Source organism: Falco peregrinus, chromosome 3 (genome assembly GCF_023634155.1).
Source record: "Falco peregrinus isolate bFalPer1 chromosome 3, bFalPer1.pri, whole genome shotgun sequence".
Lineage (NCBI taxonomy): Eukaryota > Metazoa > Chordata > Aves > Falconiformes > Falconidae > Falco > Falco peregrinus.
In genome coordinates this window covers 103,963,499-103,983,278 of record NC_073723.1, presented here as the reverse complement: position 1 = coordinate 103,983,278, position 19,780 = coordinate 103,963,499, and the positions used below count along the sequence as shown (strand labels likewise).

The window sequence follows — 19,780 nt, the reverse complement described above, 5'->3', positions numbered from 1 at the left end:
TAGCTTTCAGGGTGGCGCAGAGCACCTGATGCGGCGCCACTCTCTGGAGATGGTGTCGGGTTTAACAGCTCGGTCGCAGATTTTTTAATGGGCACAACTGTGCCTTTTGCAGACGGAGCGCCTAGACCAAATAATCGGGTAGACTGCGGCTTGGTTTCCCGACCGAGGAGGTCTGAGGCAGCCACAGCCATTTTTTTCTCCACAACCAGGGATCGTAAATGGTTTATGACCTCCCGGCAGGCAATCCCCAAGTCCTTGGCCCATTTACTGCCGCTAAGGATCGCATCGCAAAGGGAATCCCCGACCTCTCGCCACTCAGTCACACTAAACAGCAGTTGCGGGTCTTTTAAGTGTCCGTGTTCAGCCGCCCACATACAGAGCTCATGGAGCTTCTTAGTGCTCACGCTAGCCTCTCACTTAGCAAGAATATCAGTTAATAGCGTGAGTGCCGCTTCCCTTTCCATTACCGAGGGAAAAACGGTCTTACCGGTGCAGGTCCGCACACAACGTCAATGCCGGATTCAGACGCCTTTACTCCTTACGGACGTCTTCCTGCTCGAACTCTTCAGAGTGACTCTCAACTTTGCAAAGCCCACCGTCGCGATGCAAAGGCAGAGTTTTTCCAGCAATTACCAGCTTTCCCATCGTTCAGGTGCCAATTGTTGGAAGAAGGGCTCGCCGGAGTCAAGAAGACGCTCAATATGAGTTATGCATCTTGCTCAGCTTTATTAGTTTCTAACACTACTTATATAGAACCGATACACATGCATATTCATAAAGCAGAAATATAATTGGTTAGTAGTCTCTCAACGCGCATGGTTCTCACACCCCTAATTATCATGACTAAAATAAGCATTCTATCCATGTAGCTAATTGTGTTGCTGTGCTTCAGCCTTGTAGTTTGTTACTCCCTATATTCCCATACCGGTCCCTATCTTGCTTGGCCCTGCACCTGCTTTCCCAGCAGCTGTAGCTTGTTACAGCCACGGCCTGTTGGCACAACATAATTGGTCTCAGGATTCAAGAATAGCTCAAGGCTACCTTTCTTGTTAATTCAGCACAGCAACTTCAGTACAATTCTGATTACAGGCCTATTCTAATACCAGGCCTGGATTGTGCAGATCTTCAGAGATTCTAAAGCCATGCTTCTGCAGCCATTCTTCTGCACCTTCCCATCTAAACTATTCTCTATTTCTATGATTTACATTGAAACAACTGACTACATCAGGCTCAATTTGTGTTGGTGCCAACAATTTGCAACTGCCTTGGATTCTGAGGAAGCTGCAAATCAGGCAGTAGAGTCAGACCATTTACCGAAATCAGGATTTAGATGCCTTCTTCCAGGTACCTTGCTTGATATTTTTGACTGGGTGTTGTATGAAAGCACAATAAATTAGTTATGAAATAAGAACAGTTGCCCAGACTCAGTAGTGTCAGAGCAGAAATTAATCCTTCTAGTCTAGTATTCCAAAGTTCAAGGATATTGAGTGTGTCTTTGCTTCTGCTTTTGATGTAGCCTGGTCTCTGTTGTATCTAAGTGAATATTACTAGGTGATGTCATTTCTGCACACCAGGGTGTGTAGGAGATTTTGCCATCAGTTTCTGTGGTCTTTAAAAGGGCTAACTGGGTGTGCTGAGTAACTGCTTTCTTAATTACCATGTATCAGAATACCTTAAGGGGGATATCCTAACTTACCAGAAGGGGAGTTCCTTTTCTCCTCCTTGTATAACTGCAAGATGAGTCTATCCTTTCACTATGAAGTAGATTCATAGAATAATTTAGAATGGAAGTGAACTTCAGAGATCATCTAGTCCATACTACCACCCAAAGCAGGTCTGTTTAGCTCAGGGACTTGCCCAGCATTTCTTAGGATCAAAATTCCACAGCCTCTCTGGGCAGCACATCCCAGTATTTGACAACCTTCAGAGTAAAAAAGGTTTTCCTTATATCTATTTGGAATTTCTCATGTTCTAGCTTGTGTTTGTTGCCTCTCATCCTGTTGCTGTGCATTCTTCATGACGTGTCCTTTTTCTACCAGCCCCAAACTCTGTGTGTACCTCTCCTTTTGTACTGCCATGAGATGCTTCATATAGTTCAGCATGCAGACAAGGCCATTGAGAGGAAGTTCTTGCCAGCACTGGTGTGAGTGATTACATTGCAGGAGAATTTGGCACACAGAACCTGTCTCAAGACTTTGCTCAGCCAGTTCCTCTTCATAGTGCAGAACTCCAGTTTAATCATCGCTGCTAATGAGGATGATTCATTCTGGTGTTGTTCCATAGAAAAAAATCCCTTTGTAGTCAGTGGGAGACCTGTGCAGTGAAAATACACAGACTTCAGAGAACATAACTTACCAAAGTTTTCATTATGATGGTTGCGTTCCACTTTGCACAAAGACTCTGGCCCAAGAACAGCTTTGAGGTAGCCAGGGACTCTGTTCCTCTGTGCTGTTAGGGTGCAATGAACTCATACACAAGTTTCTAGAACCAAAAAAACATTCCCTTCTCATTGTTCCCCTCCTTTCCAAGACTTCAGCTGGACAGAAGAGAGCATCACAGGAGCTTGGAAGATGCTATAGAGAAGTAGTGGCCTGGCAGATGAGAGCCAGGGATAGTCAGAAGCTTAGTGCTGTTATTAGCAAAAGCAGAAGAGACAAGCTGAATCCAGTCTCCTGCCACGGGGGTGATGAGGATCCTTTTTACCTGCTTGATGATGCTGTTCGCTGCCAGTGAAGCAGGCCATTGCACACTAGTGAATAGGAGCCCTTAGTAAGAACCACAGTGTCAGTCTACCCAAATCAACTCTCTGCTGTTGTAAATGAAATTTCCTTTTGTGGTGAGCAGTCTCCTGTGGCTTCCTTGCTTCCTTCTTGCACTTCTAGCTGTGACTGCTGCCTTCTGTCTCAAGGGAGCTGCTAACATCTGTCATGGGTGGGCTGGTACTTTGACAGAGAAACAGTAAAGGTGGCTCCAGCATGGTCGGCTCCTTGCATTGCTGAAGTTTGTTTAAAGTCCCAGCTAAAGCATGAGATCCAGACACTTCAATTTATTTAAACTAATAAAAAAATCTGTTTCTAATCATCTTCATTGCTCAGTAAAGCTCAGATTTGCATATTCTTTAAAGGCTCAAATACTGGAAAGTGAAATAGAAAAATACCCCACAACATTTTGGATTTCTCTTTTTTTTTTTTTTTTTTCAAAACCCATTATTGGGTATGGTAACACAGAAGGGTGGGTTGAATCATTTTGAAAGCTTGGGGGCACAATATTCAAGTTCACATCTGTCAGAGTCCACCAGCAATCTGTTGCCTGCTTTTTAGACACAAGCATTAGCTTTGATTATGTGGGCAGGAATTACATTTAAACAGGAAATGAAATAGAAGTTTAATAAAGGTCCTACCATCTTCTAACAGTTTCAGCTACCGTTAGCGAGCTTTAAGCTCTGATTACAATGGTGAAGCATGAATCAATATGTTCACGTGTTAACCATTTCTGAATTTCATCTCTAATCCAGTCTTCGGTTTTAGCATGATAAAAACTACAATAAATAATCCATGAATTTCAGCTTGATGCTAAGATTATCACCTCATCATTATCAGATAAATTTGCCATGAATGTACACCACTTTTCATTGAAAAAGGATAAATATTTGCCTCTTTAAAAAGCAAAAAAGGTTTTGTTAAATGAAAATTCTGTCAATATGGCAATAGTTTAATTCATAAATTAGAGTGGTAAGAGACAGGTATTTGAACCTATATGGTATTTCTATGTCAATGTTCTGCTGATCAGGTGAGATGCAAAACTCTGAGTATGTAAATCATTCAAGTATAAAACATCAGGATATTTCTTGCAACCTTTCTAGTTCTTCACTTGCCAGTGCTCCCTCCGTGCCTTGAGCTGAAATGTAACATGGCAACAGAACTGGACTGTAAATAAAAACACTCAGTTCTGCCACAGGCTTTCTTCCTTCTTAGTCTCCACTTTCCTTAGTAATCAAGAGCAAGTGAGTGGCAAGATGGGGATTTCCTCACATTTTTGATTGTTTGCTAGCTATTCTTTGAAGTTGCAGTCACAATGCCAACAAATATTTGTTACCGTTAAAGTGATGTGCCAAAATTGTGATGAGCAGTGCAATGGCTAGTGTCTTTCTTCCATCAGCATAGCTCTATGTTAATCACTATATTGTAGGTATGTAGGCAATAGAAAGTGTTGCAGTAATAACACTGAAAGTACTGTGATTTCTCAGGATTAGACATGTCAATTGTCACCTATAAGTGGTATCTGTATGAGATCTATAGACAGAGATTATTTAACCAGTAATGCAAGAAGGGGTATCTCTTGCTTCACCAGACTAAAAAAAAGGAAATGAAACCAGAAAGGTTGACACATATGTAAAGAGCTTGTCTAGATTCTTGTGGTTTTGCTGAGTTTCGGGAAGCTGACAACAGATTAAAGTTTGTAGTATTCTCAGGTTTACTACTTTTTGTTGATCACTTGCTGACTGCCTAGGAGTTGCATGCTTGCAAATGCCCAGTCATAGATTATCCATAGTCCTGGACCACTTTTCCCAGGCAATCTGCCTGCCCTTTCTTTTTGCTGTCACTTGCATATCTTTGTGAGCCTGATGGGTCAGTCATTCTTGTATAAAGAAGGATCTGTTCTGTTTCAACTGTCACCAGCCCTATAAATCCACATATGCAATCTGGTAAGAGGCATGTAGAAGCCTGGCACTGTATGAATTCTCAGGCTGATTCACAGACATTTCCTCATAGGGCCTGATTCAAAAATAATTAGAAAAACAAAGCAAAGAAAAAGGAGATGCACAAAGCATACACCACTAGCTGCCTTTTTCCTACTGATTGATACACTTCATTTTACTTTGATACATGGTGGCTCAGTTTCGAATTGCACACCCTACAAATGCCTAAGAATTCAGACTTCATTTCAGATCCCAGTCTTTTCCAAGCCAGAGGTGACTGTTACAGGCAGGCCTCAGCTTCTGAGATTGCTCAGCAGACCAAGTAGAGAGGAAATTCTGTGCGTTCTCTGTAGACAAACACAGACTCATTTTTAACACAAATATAAAACTATGTATCTTATTCTAAATAATCAAAATGTATTTCAAAGATACGTACCATATATTCTCCATAATTGCATTTTCTTTTTTGTCCAGGGACCAATAGGACCAACCGGACCTAAAGGAGAACTTGGTTTCCCAGGACGTCCAGTATGTATTATGCTCACAAGTGGTATAAAGACAGAGGAGCTTGCTCCTGACACATACTGCACTATTTCTACTTATTTCAGGGACGCCCAGGACTGAATGGACTGAGAGGTGTGAAAGGTGATCGAGGTGAAGCCTTTAACGTAAGTTCTTATGTTTTGCAATTAGCTGGAAAAAAAATCCTAATTAAAGTCTGATTTATGTGATCACTTTTAAAATGGTGACAGGACTAAAAACCTGAAATGGTCTAGAAATAATTGTATGTTTCTGCTACTTTTCCTATCTGGTAACAATCATGGAAAAGTCAACTTCTGGGCCCATCTGGTTCTCGCAGCCCCACATGGCTGTGTCAGCTCCCGGGCGTAACCTCTCTATGTGTGATTCTCTGTTAGCGTAGCTGCTTCAAACAGCCAGCGGCCTGGGGTCGCCAGTCCTTTCTGTACATCAAAGGCCACATGATAGAGGCCATCAGTATGCCCCCCCCCCCCCCCCCCCCCGATGCTGTGGCGGTACTGCCATAGGCTCTCAGCTGTCTAGCACCACACAGACAGCACCTCAACACCTCATGCTGAAGTGGCATCTGATCCGCTAATGAGGAGACACCCACTGAGGCCGCCTGCTTCAGCACTGCACGGATGATAGCCTACCCGTGCCCACTGCAGCCTGTGACTGCGGCATGACAAGTGGTGACCCAGGCTCCTGGTGTGGCAGGCCTGTTCTTGTGAAGTGCTCTCATACAAGTGGTCCCACGAGGGTGGGCTGGGGCAGAGGCAGCAGTTCAAAACCCTGTGTGGCTGCTGCTGCCACCAGGGTTGAGCATCGTGCTGAGGGGCAGTGGGCAGCTGCCTGCGGGCCCGAGGTGGCCACAGAGGGAGGGGGTGCCCCAGCGACACCCTCACACGCGTTGAGGCCCTGCCAAGTGGCCACTGTGGCCCAGGGTGGCTGGGGCCTGGGGTGAGGGTGACCACAGGTGACATGGAGAGACCGCCATCCCCCTAACGGCTTGCAGCAATGAACTGCAGTTGTGGCCATGGCTCCCCCAGAGGAAACTGATACACTTTCCCCTCGGACAGAAGCCAGTGTCAGAAGGCATGTGGTGATGGACAGATGTATGGCTGCCAGGCCACTGCAGGGAGCGCCTGAGCCTGTCGCTGCTGCCAGGGGTGGCGGGATGCTTGTGTGGCTGGAGGAGAAGTCTCCTCAGCTTGGTGGCAGAGCTGGAGGGGACATAGGAAGGCTAAGGAGTGCCAAGATTGCAAAGGAGAGAGAGGTCAGTGGGACTGCTCTCTGCCATCGCTGAGACAAATGCATGGACCAGGACATCACTGGAGGCGGAGGGTGCTGGCCTACTCACCTCCAAGCAGCTGGAGGGGACACAAGTGATGGGTAGGGGTGGAAACAGCCCCTGCCTGGGGCAGCAGGGCATCACCCCCGGCCGAGCCACCACCCCAGGTGCCCTGCCCTCAGGTGCGCGGCTCTGCAGCCTGACAGCCGGGAATATGGTGATGTGAATGAAGGTCTGGCCAGGCTGGAGGAGCTGCCCAGGGAGAGTCAGTCAACCCCACACATCATGAACAGCTCTGCTAAGAAAAAAAGAAAGGTGGGTGTCATCAGTGACTCCACGCTGAGAGGAACGCAGGGCCCGATACGCCAACGGGGCCCACCCCCCCAGGGCGGTCTGCTGCCTCCCTGGGGCCCGTGCCAGGGGTGTTACTAGAAAAGTCTCTGCTCTGGTACAGCCCTCTGGTTAATGCCCATTGCTGGTCTTCCGGGTGGGCAGCAATGGTGCTCAAACAACAAGAAGAGTGAGGGCGATTGAGAGAGACCTCAGGGCCTTGGGGTGACTGGCTGAGGGATCAGGAGCACAAGCATTGCTCTCCTCTGTCCCACTGGTTGTAGGGAACGATGGCGCATGTGGTTGGAAGGTCACACCGATCAATATCTGTCTCGGGGCCTGGTGTCCCTGGCTGAATTTTGGTTTTTTTGACCATGGGTCAGTTTACATGGCAGCAGGCCTGCTGGCAACAGATGGAGTCACCTGTCCCAGAGCGGGAAAAGGGTCCTAGGTCAGGAGCTAGCAGGGCTCATTGAGAGAACTTTAAACTAGATTCAAAGCAGGAAGGGGATAAAACCAGGCTCGCTAGAGATGAGTCTGGGGCCAGCATGCCGGTGTGTGAGGCGAGATTGATACCACAGCTGCAGTGCACCTACACAAGTGCCCGAAGCGTGGGCAACAAACAGAGGGAGCTGGAAGTCATCATGCAGCAGGAAAACTGTGACATAGTCGCTATCACAGACGCATGGTGGGATGCCTCGCATGACTGGGGTGCTGCAAGGGATGGCTATAAAGTCTTCAGAAGGGATAGGCAAGGAAGGAGAGGCGGTGGGGTAACTCCACATGTTAGGGAGTGTTTCGACTGCCTAGAGCTTAACAATGGTAATAACAAGGTTGAATGTTTATGGGTAAAGGTCAGGGGAAGGCCAATACGGCAGATATCCTGGTCAGGTATGTTATAGAGCACCTAACCAGGATGAAGGGGCAGGTGAAATATTCTACAAGCAGCTGGGAGAAATCTCACCATCACTAGTCCTTGTTCTCATGGGGGACTTCACCTTACCAGATGTCCACTGGAAATATAACACAGTGGAAGCAGTCCAGAAGATTCCTAGAGTGTGTGAATGTTCAGTGTCCCCTCAAACCATTTAACACAAAACTTCTTGGTTAAATAAGACCCTCTGAGTCCCTTGGACTTTGTTCTGTAGGCTCAGTTGTATTGTATATGAAAAGATCTTTCTAGTATCTTCCTTCTTTTGCTTTCTGTTAAACAGGGCCATCCTGGCTTGCCTGGACCCCCAGGGCCCCCTGGACCTCCAGGACGTATAATTTATATCAAAGGAGTAAGTATAACTGGAGATCAGTTGCTGGTCTGCATCTGTAACAGAAATGTGCTGCTCTAGGAACAGTTTGCAAAAGGAAACATCAAAACTTGTTTCAAGCAACACCATTTACAGTGTGTGACCTTGTTTGCATGCATAGGAAAAAATCTGTTAACCAGAGCCACTGTCATGTAAGAGTTTTGTCCCTCACACACAGAGCAGGACCTGCTGACAGACCTGTGAGAGTTCCTGGGCACCAAGCTGGGCTCTCTGCTCCAGAGGTGCCAGGCTTTGTCCCATCATGCCTAGCAGACCTATTTAGTGTGTTATCTGCTGTATTACACCTACCTTCATTAAAATAATTGCCCTTCCTGTTTTCAATAGACAGTTTTCCCAGTCTCTGCCAGACCTCATTGCAAGATGCCAGTAAGTCACACACAGAACCTGCTTTTAGCAAAACGCATGGCCATGACAGTACATAACCAAAGTAGCTGTATATGGAACCACGGTAGCTTTGCAGCTTATCTCCCCCTGCCTTCTGCTTTGCACCAGAGATGCGTTTTACCTAGTCTGTAAGATAACAGATTTTCAAGTGTTTATAGACCCAAAATTAGTCATATATAAAATATGTAACAGAACGAGAAACACTAGAACTTTTTGCTTAAAGCACTTTGAACACTTGGTTGTCCTAATACTTTTAACACCTTCTGTTTCCATAGTTACAAGTTGCTTTGGGGAGCTTAATGTCTATACATACATGTACACACATTTTCAGATGTATATAAAAAAACTGTCTCCATGTTGTTATGTTTTTAGCTGTTTTCAATTCTCCTGTCCAAAATAAGACTTGCTATGTGTTTCATTATGGCATGAAAGATGCATCAGAAAAGAAAGGTCATGTTCTTTATCTGACCCTCAAATGACGTGTATTCTCATATAAGCATTTATTACCTCGGGAGTGGCAGCAGGTGAAGCTCTTCCCCTGCTTTCCAAAGGGAATGGCAAAGTCCCCATTACCTTCAAAGGACTTGCAATTTCACACTTAGTATCAAAAGAAGGGAGATGGACTTTATATTTTCAGAGGATCCTGATGCAGGTTTTGTTTCATGTGTCATGGAAATTATACCCTACAATGAATGGCGAACAGAGTTCAGTCCTGGAAGTACTTTCCCTAGGGCTATATTGTGCTGTTAAGTTGTGGGTTAGGTACTTGGAAAAGATCGTTTTTGGCAGCCACAGTCCTCCCCTTAATAGTGTGGTGTGCGGTATGGCTGCTCTACTTTTCTGTTAGACAGCATAGCTCAAAATAGTATTGTGCCCCCTCCTCCAATTTTCATTCCAGTTCTGTTTCACTTATTTTAGAGAAGCAGCTCTTGACTTACAGTATACTAAATGCATTGACAGTTATCATCACCCTAGCCTTACTGCTGAAGGAAGATGTATCCCAGCTTATGGATCTTTCTGTTAATTGATGATAAATAGACATTACTTTATGGTAATTTGACATTTCTGTGGTTTTGGCCTACGACCTATAGGCACCATCTTTTTACCTCTTTGAATTCCTCGCTTAAATCTTCCCATTACTACCATATAATTTTTGTATGTTATTCACATATGGATTAGTCAGCCTCACTTCTGAAACCTGACTGGACAAGGCCCTGGTGTAGCTAATCCTGCTTTGGACTAGACAATCTCCAGAGATGCCTTCCACCTTCAACTGACCTATGATTCTCTGTGGAATGATTCAAACAATACAAGCCTATTTTAGCTGCGTTTCAGATAATAATAATAAAATGTCACTTTTCAAGAAGGTTACAAACTGAATAAAAGCAGTAACTTTTATGTGCACAAGTAATAGAAACCTGTACTTATAAACACCTCTTTGTGCATCTGAGTATGCTGGATAGATTTGTCCTACGTTTGTGAATAATCTCCTAAACCTATCCAAGTTTATAGATCAGAAGTCTGCTGTTCATGCCTACATAATTGAATATTGAGAAAGAGCTACAGACTGAACCCCACAAGTTTTCCTCATGTGAACTGAACTTCTGAAGTTAATGGAGCTATCCATGTGAGTAAGACTTATAAGAGCTAATACTACAGGACTAGCCAGATGCAGCACCTTCAATTATTTTTTTTTTTTCATATCCTTGCTTAGGTTCATATAAATAGTACTAGCTAGTGCTAAAATCTGTCCTTTTCTGAGCACTGTGCCATATTTTAATTGCTGCAGTGTCCCTATTTTGAAGATAGGCTGTAGAGGTAAGTAGGATGCCCACTGCTACAGGTGACTGATGCCAGGACGGGAGAGACTGGAATAAATTCTGCCTCCCAATTGTGGTCTCAATGCACCTGGAGTATAGGTCAACATCAGGCAGTAGGCATAGCCATGGTCTGATGAAAAATGTACAAACACAGTCTGTTATCTTAGTCAAAAATCAAGTCCTGCTTTGAAATGCAGTGATGTAAATTCAGAATTGTTCTTGGAGAATGAGTTTTCTGATGCTTGACTGGCATGACTGAGAGCAGGATTTGCTGATGCCTCTAAAATGCATGTTGTTACCCTCTTGCTGAAAGCATGTTGCATTACTAAAGAGAGCACAATCCTGAAAAAAAAGCTTGATCAGCTAATACTCAGACTTTGACAAACTGGAGCATTGTTATAACATTTACTAGCATGCAAAATCTCCAGGCTTTTCAGTCACACCATGTAAGGCATTTCCATCAGTTATGTGTATGGATAGTTTGTAATAGATTTCTTTGTCTGTAGGTGAGCACTCCTTACCCTGGAAATCAAGAAGCTCTTAATGTCCATGGTGAGTAATTATTTTCTTGTACCTTGGTTTAAATAAGCTTTTGTTTTGTTTTGTTTTGTTTTCTTAGTTAAGCTTTTTGTGGTTTTTCTTGGCTATTGCGTAACTGGGTTTATGAGGAAAAAAGGAGGAAAACCAAAGTGGTCTTGTTTCTTCTTCTGGTGAAACTGTAAGATCACATATTTACTCAGTCTTAAGGTGTAGACCAAAGAACAAATGAGCCTATTAGTTGCACTTTGAAGACTAAGATTTATAACTTGTGGAGCGCAACACAGTTTCTGCAGGATCTAATCATACAAGTCCTCTGTCAGAGCAGAGGTGTCACACATGGCTGCGCTGAATTATCACTCTCTGCTCTGGCAATGTTCCTAAGATGCAGATTCTGAAGTCCACCTGATACTGTATCCCAGCAAGCAACCAGGTGGTCTCATTCCTCCAGCGTTTGACTGAAGTGTGAAAAACATTTCCCTTCTCTGAATGACTAATGTCAAAATGCTCCCATCTTTTTGCTTGAAAGAAAATTACCAAAGGCAGGGTCAACACATACTGGCTGCTGGAGTCCCACAGAATGTTGCTGAGGGAAAGAAACAAGTTACTAACAATTCTTTCTGTGAGGTGGGGTGAATTTTCTGGCAAGACAGAAGAAATGTTTCTCATCCCCTCCTTCACTAGAAAGGTGAGGCCTGTTGAAAAGAAAGTAATTTCTGGGGTTTGGGAGTAGCTAGGACAAAAACCTGACAGGCAGTCAAGGGAGGAAGTAAGAATAATGGAGGAGGATGAGAAACTCCACACATGAGGACCCGGGGGAAACCGACACAAGGATGGAGAAGTTTTGTTAATTTTGATGGAAGGGGGGTTTCAGGGCAGTAAAGGGACAAATTTATGGTGTATAATGATGACCTGAGCTTTCCTTCTGAATCCCTACTGCTGCATGACTGACTCACCACTTATAAGTGAAAGCCAAAGCTTTGTGCTTGGCAAACTGTCCTCATTTCTTCAGGGCTATGCCCACAGAATTAAGCCCATAGAGCCTAGGCTGTCCAGTACTGCTCCTCAATTCAAACACTCTCAATTGCTTGTCTCCCCCTGCACACAGGGATCCAAAAGATTTCTTTGTCCATATTTTTGTTTTTAACAAAGAATCCATGATCTATCAATAAATGCCCACAGACAGCCCAAAGTTCTTGGTTCACTGGGTACCCAAGCAAGAAATTGTTTCTGTGCTTGCCCCTGTGACATTCAGAAATGTAATCAGATCAGGTTAGAAAAGAGCCACTGTTCTTAGTGATCCCTTGACTCCCAGCATAGACCATGACTGACTGCAGGGGCTGAAGATACCACAGACAGGGAACCATTAAATATTACTTCAAAATAGGTGTCTTCTATCTGGTTGTCATTGCACTTCAACACCCTTCCTGCCCATAAGTCAGAATAGGACCACCTCACTTGCACTTGCAAAGGCATTTCTACCTAAAGTAAGTGGCTATAACATGTTGCCATGGCAAAATTATGTTATTTTACATGAGTTTTGCAAAGATATTGGCAATTACTCGGTTAGAACAAATAGAGAAATCAGGCCTAAGGAGCCTGAATACTCAGGGATTGTTTTACCCAGAGATTTTATAGGGTAAGGTTACCATAAAAGTTGACTAATATCTGGAAAAATAGAAGATTTATCCAGATGTGGTTGGGTGCAGTACTACCCTTAGCTCACCTGGATGTAAAACTATGCTAAAAGCATTTCTGTTCTCAGAGATTTTTCTTCATTATTAATGTTTTTATGAGATGAAGGAACAATAAATGATAATATTTTTGACATTCACAGTTGTAGATATTATCATATATTGGTTTGTAGTCTGGAGGTAGTAGAAGATGTGGTATCAAACACGGAGCCATAACTCGAGAACGGTTTCTACACTCGCCCCAGTTCACAAATAGAGTGAGAACAGATTTGTTCAGAGGGTCTTAGGCTAGGTCATTAGGTGGGGGAGTGAAAGACTGACTTGTAAGAGAGAGACGGTCTTGCCCATGTTGGGGTTGATAAGTGAGGGCAATCGGGCAGCTTTTCAGAGTTCATGAGGAGAGTGAGACAAGCATATAAGGACTGGAGCCACATGCCCCTCATGTATGGAAAAGCCTGCTCTCACTTTTGGTCGTTTGGTTGTCACTGCTATAGTCTCTGCTGTGAATTTGTGATGTTTTTATGGCAGGTGCTAAAGCAAATGGAGCTTCCTGGGCACTGCACAGTTCACCGGGCTTAAAAGGAGAAAAGGGAGACAGAGGAGCTCCAGGACCACCAGGTATACTAAATGTGATATGCCATTGACATATTGTAAAGGAATCCGTTTAACTTAAAAAAAGTACTTTGATACCCCTGCAGCCTTACCTGCTTAAAGACTTATACCTAGGTTCCTTGCTGAACTGACACACAGAACAACAAAGTTCATAATGTTATCAAAAATGTCTTCTGAAAAGGAGTACCTGTACTGCACATTTGTGAGTATTATGAATGTGTTAAGAATAAGACAACAGAATAGATACTGAAATGTAACTGGCTGGTCAGAAATTTTTGAAATCTTAGAAAGGCATCATGTCCACTTCCTGAAATACCATTTTTGCTGTCAATCTTTTTCAACCAATTGGGCTAAAATCCAGTGCTGCCTATTTCAAGGTAACACACCTCTGTATTTTAACTTCAAGGCAGTACTTTGCTGGTGACAGTCCTGCTTCCAGCAGGAGGTAGAACTAGATGATCTCCATTTCAACCAGCTTTTTAATATTCTACGCTTTATTTGTGAAACTCATAAAAAGTCTGTGTGAACTAAAAATATCAATTCACTGGTTGTAGGAGCATCATAACAGATGCTTCTCACCAAAGTTTTACTTTTCTGTATCAAAAAGTTGATACACATTGCTAATTCTTACACATTCAAAAATAGTTACAGAAACAAGCATCTATTTGAAAATATTGCTGTTCCAAACTTTTCCTTTTCTATACATTTTTTTAAGTCTCATATACTGAGATAAGGCTTTGGTCAGTGCCAGAAATAATTTGAAACAGAAGAAGCAGTATATCAAATTAATGTTGCTATGCCATATTTATAATCTTTTTCCTCTAATGTGTTGATAATGAATACAAAACTACATCTATATGGATATTTCTGTCTTTGTTCCAAAGACATAGTCCTGTTCACTGAAGATGATATTTTGGTTATTTTTAATAGGACATCTGTTTGTTCTAATAAATCTGTTTCTTGTATTGCCCTAATTAATTTTTATTCTGACCAATATCCAATGCCTTAAAATAAGTGGTTAGTGCTTCCTAGTCATCAATAAACTTGTAAAAAGAAGCTAGAACCATTCCTAAACAGAAATTAAGAAAATTCTCTCTTCTGTACTGGCTTATCCCTCATGAACATGTCTGTTCTCTCCCAGGTTCTGCCTTTAATGCAAGCAATGTTCATAGTCCTGTCCCACAGCCCCTTCCCTGCTCCATCAGCTATAATAATGTGCATGCCCACAAATGTATACTGTAGCATTGAGACAAGAGGAGCCACCCCACACTCTTCCACTGGACCAGTACATAATTTGGTTATTCATATGCTTTTGCAATGTTGTGTGGTAATACCAGTTACATTTCTCATCACAGAGGTCGTATGTTAATGCAGCAGGCATATGAATCTTCCACATGAGTCTTTCACTACCTAGAAGGGTATCTTTAGGGCCTGCTTCCAAAAGCAGTACAGTACTGAGAGGGTCTTCAGCCAACCTGTTGGCTAATACACACCCTGCTGCTCCAGCTCCAGCAATGACGTCATTATAAGAATTTGCCTTTGAGATGATGTACGTGAAATTTTTGAATTGTTTTTCATTGATGCCCAATATATTCTTTAATATGTTCTTTAAACAGTTCCTGTTACTTTGTGCATCTGATTCACAGGATAGCAACATTTAACTCTTTTTATTAAGTATGACATCTTTACTGATGGTATCACTCTTGTAGAATTTCTAACAAAAATCCAGTGTTTTACCCACTAACAAAACATTGTCTTCCCCGATCTGAAAGCAGCGTCTGAAAGAAAGGTCACCAAAGTTCTGTGACTTTGATGGTTGAGTGGGCATGATTTTGCCATTGATTAAGGAAGTGCAAAGTCCTTTAGTCTGTTTCAGCAAAACCCGAAAACAAACTGAAATGAAATTGTCTGGTCTACCAGCAGAAGCTACACAACAAAGTATGTTTCTTGCTGGCTAGTGTTAAGGTCCCTAAAGGTCCTGTCAAGAACTGCCTGCCAGCCTTCCACTGAATGTCTACAGAAGGGGACTGAGCTAGGTTTGCCTATGGAGAAGCCATGGCAGGCAAACTTCACTGGCTGTGTACAGCAGTGAGCTAAACTGACTCAGGACACTGAGGACAATTGTTCTGCGGTTTAATTGTTCCCATGTTTCCTGGCCTGGATTCAGCCTACAACTAGTAACACTTTCCCAGAGCCAGGGTGGTCTGGGGGGCAGCTTAAGCCAGCGACGGGTGCAGTAGGCTGTATAGGTAAGTCTCTCATGCTTTGGGAGTGAGGACATCTAGCTGTATGGATAGAAGCTGTGCTGCTTTGCCTGGGGCTGAGGAACTGGGCTAATGCAGTTTAGCTACCAGTATAGGTAGAACTTAGTGGTTTCCTACCACAGATTTTTTACTTCCATTTTGAGTGGTGACTTCCCTTTATCTCATGCACCTTGCCTAGGCCTAGTCTGTTTGCTGGTCATCCTATAAAGACCTAAGATATTGGCCAGGATAGAGATTACTAAGCAATGCCTGAGAAGGACACCATTCCATTCCACCTGTCTGTTCCCCATCCCCTCATGTGGACCAGGCAAATCACTGCAGCAAGCTCTAATTGGCAGGGTTTGAATAAAATCAAAACAGCTGCCATAGTGGGAATACATTTCTGTCCAAGAGTACAGACACATACAATGCTTACTTGACTTAACTGTACCTAAGAGAGCATGCTGAGATTGAGTCCTGTGGCTGACATAGCCTTGGACCCAAAGATCTCAAAAATGAATGAAAACACATTTGAAGAAAATGCATTGAGCCATTATAGGCAGCTGTAAAATAGATTTTTTTCCAAGCGTATGCCAAACAAAGAATATTTTAAGACTTTTTAGACTTTTTGTCCTGGTTTAACACCTTTGGCTGACCACCATTGTCAGACAACATAACACAGGTGGTATAACCACTGATACTGGTATTGGGGTTTGTTGCAGAAAATTGTTGAGGGACAATTATTCTGTCATCAGCAGCACAGTAACAGTCTCTTGTCAGTTATGGTACTGTCCTCGCATGAAAGGTAACACAAATACTGATTGGTCACCCCACTGCTAGCAAAACATATGGGAAGATTTTCTTTTGCCTTAGTTTCCATCAAAGGGGTTAATGTGGACGCTTCTTTTTCACCCTCTGCCCAGATGCTCTTGTTGTTGTTCTTTTTTTTCCAGAAAACTGGGACTTTTTAATCTTTGAGCCTTCTTTGCTTTCATATTTGTCTGAAACTCACAATCAGATTCAGAAATTATTAAGGTGGAGGAGTGACAGACAAGACAGGGCACATAAGCCTTGCTTTGTTAGGAAACCAAACTAAAAATATCTGTTAAAAGGTTAATGTTATTACTGTGAATAATTTTTCTTAAAACTCCTAAAACAGTAATATCCAAAGCAGTGCTTTTAAAAAGAGAAATTACAGTTAATTATTGTCATTTATTGTATTTTCTTCCATTTTTCAGGTCCACTTCTGCCTCCACCATATTTCAGCCACTTTATTAATAGCATAAAGGTAATTTTATCCCATTTGTGTTTGAATTCGGTTAAGCCTTTTCTAAAGTGTACTTTCATATAAATTAAGCATAAAACAGCACAGCATGGTGAAATAGACAAAACAGGTAAGAGCATCAGCAGTTACAAATCATATTTATTTCTTAAAGTCCAGCTACACAGACAAGTTTATTACAAGTATAGAGATAGTAGATGTTAGTAGTACATAAAGAAAAAAAACTTTATTACTGAGACTTTTTACCTTCCCCGTGGTATTAAAGTAAGTCATAATTCACTGTTACCTAACGTAAGTTGATACAAATTATCTGCCATAAATGAATACTTTTGTTTCCCTTCAGCTCAGGTAAGAAACATCCATTACCTAAAGGGCTTCTATAAAAAATGTAGCAACAATTAACACATGGGGCGGTGGTGGTGTCAGTTCTGTGTAATACTATTTATTTTTTAAACACACTGAATAAAGTAAGTAATGGAAGCTACTTTTCCTGGAATCTCGGGCAAGAAAGTATACCCACACCTTGATGTGTTTGGTCTTTCTCTGTTCCATTATTCTCCTGACTGCTTCAGGTGACAAAAATGAATACCAATGCAATATCATTTTAAATATTCTTAAGTGAACAACACTCTTTTTCAGTAGAAGATCTGAAAAAAATGAGTCTTGTTACCATGTAATGATGCCAGCAGAAGCAGTGTACTGTCAGTTTCCTTGAAGGACTCAGTGCCGTCTGGATTTCAGATTTTGTTTCTGCTTGGCTGAGTGCACCTAAGTTACTCCTGTGCCCCTGAATGCATGACAGAGCTTATACGGCTTCTGTGATCTTACAGAGCAGTGGCTATAGCTTTACAGCTTTAGCTACAAAGAACTCATTTTTCATCTAGTCCTTCATCTCTGCAAAATGGCATGCCTCACAGAAAGCTTTATAGTCCTGTTTAGTGGGAGACTAAAAAGAAGAAAAGTCAGAGGAGGGGCTATACATAGCCATCTCTACTGGCTTTCTGCAGCTACCTGCCGTTCTTGTTTTATCCTTTGCCTCTTCTATTCACATGTTTATTTCTCAGAAAGTGAAACAAAGTAGACCAAAAAAGTTGAAGGGAAAACCCCAGGCAAACAGAAGGAAATAAAGTGAGGTGGAACCTACAATTGCTGTGGCTCATTTTGCACAGAGAGACAATGAGAGTATTTATCAATTCTTACCTATCACTGTTCCCCAAGCTAACTGATAATCAACAATGGACAGAAGACATGCAGTTACTGTTCCCCAAGCTAACTGATAATCAACAATGGACAGAAGACATGCAGTTCAAAGCATCTGCAGTTCTGTGTGGTGTCTCTTCTGTTATCCTGGTACACACCCCCGCCTGTCTGTTTTGTCCAATGCACCATAATCTTCACTGAGCTGCATACTTTTAAATATCTGTCCATTTCATGACAATCTTGCTTTGCTTTTTCCTTGTTGATGGAGAAAAGCAGAAAGCCAGGCTTTCATGCTTCTTCTGACTTTCTCTTTTCCTCCAGCTACAGCACAGAGCAAGGTTTTGCTGGATAGAATAGCAGGAAACAGCAAGAGGCATTTTCTCTGCCTCCACCTAACTCCACCTCCCCCAGCTCCTACCCTAAGACACCCTTGATAGAGAGAGCATTCCTTTCTATCCCTTATCACTGAAGAAGGAAGTGATGCCCAAAAGATTTTAAGCAGTGGCTTTTCTTTATTAAGCTCAGAGATTTCATATAACTTTAAAACATCAGTGCATGGAGTTCTGATCTCACTTCAGCTCAATGTTTTAAAATACATTTTCTTTAAAGGGTGAAAAAGGAGACAATGGAGTCACTGGTGTAAAAGGAGAAAAAGGAGAACCAAATGGAGGTTTTTTTCTGACAGGACCCCCTGGACCACCTGGAAGACCAGGATTAGTTGTAAGTCACACAAATTGTAGTATAGGAATAGCTGTGGGTACCCATTGTTTTAATTTAGAAGGCACTAAAAAGGCAAACATCAAGCTGATGCTAAGATCTATATAAAACCTCATGCTAACCATTAGGTGAATATGAAACAGTTGTGTTAGGCATAAACACAGACACTTCACTGTTGTGCACAAAATTGATTTACTATGAAAAATTGATGTAATGTTATGCTCAGCTGTCTTAATACAGCTACATCAGTATGTAGATTTGTGCTATTACATCATTGGAAATGAAGGCAGTACACATAACTTGTGACACTACTACTTACATGCCCATAAATGCCAAAATAGGCTATATAAAGTTAGAGGCTGATTTGAAAATTATTTGCCATCTAAATAATTAATCTTATTTTATATTTCAGTAATCCAAAAACATGAATGAAAAGTCCAGTGTGTACCTGTCTGGAACATTCATATAAAATTCAGCCACTGTCTAATCTTTACCTAGTTGTTTTACCTTCTAGTAATTGCCACCACAGCTGCTTTGGAATGAAATGCACTAATTTTTTGGAAACTAGTTTATCCCTGGGATCTGGCAACAAATGTGTGCATTGCATTACTCTGTTGTCATATTCTGTGCTGAGAAACATGAATGGGTGGGTCACAGCTGAGGGAAAAGTGTCAGATTAGCAAACCCACCTTCAAAAATCTCCCTGGCACTATTCCACGTTGCTGAGAATTTAGAATCTCCCCATTTAGAAACTGTTACACTGGCAAGGAGTTGGATGGTGCAGCTGAACTATCCTAGTCTGGGGTTCAAAAACTGTTCCATGTATGCAGGCCATCTTGAGCAAAGGGTTCCTCATTCAGGCTCAGGACACACTGCTAAACTGGAAATGTGGAGAGTTGGAGCCTTTTTGATCCGGAAGACTGGCATCTGGAGAGCTTAAGGGATAGGAGCTGACATTTGATCACAGGAGGGAAAACCAACATTTGTCATGAGACATACACCCTGCATGGACACACTTTATGTTACAGCTTTCCACCTTCTGACAAATTCTTATAAGCACATCAAAGCAAGTAGTTTTAGCACAAGCAAAGTTGGGATCCAGGACTTTGAGAGTACTGTTGAGAGTTTTG

At 42.4% G+C, this 19,780-nt stretch overlaps 1 protein-coding gene across 5 annotated transcripts in view; it reads left to right on the top strand.

Moving 5' to 3' along the window:
- Positions 1-19,780, top strand: part of LOC101922691 (collagen alpha-1(XV) chain) — a 129,538-nt gene that overhangs the window by 96,194 nt on the left and 13,564 nt on the right. For all 5 annotated transcript variants that reach the window (XM_055800014.1, XM_055800010.1, XM_055800013.1 and 2 more), the window contains exons 27-34: positions 5,174-5,227; positions 5,308-5,367; positions 8,054-8,122; positions 8,486-8,527; positions 10,872-10,917; positions 13,125-13,214; positions 16,690-16,739; positions 18,543-18,653. In XM_055800014.1, the coding sequence (XP_055655989.1) occupies positions 5,174-5,227; positions 5,308-5,367; positions 8,054-8,122; positions 8,486-8,527; positions 10,872-10,917; positions 13,125-13,214; positions 16,690-16,739; positions 18,543-18,653 (522 nt within the window). The remainder of the gene's footprint in view (positions 1-5,173; positions 5,228-5,307; positions 5,368-8,053; positions 8,123-8,485; positions 8,528-10,871; positions 10,918-13,124; positions 13,215-16,689; positions 16,740-18,542; positions 18,654-19,780) is intronic.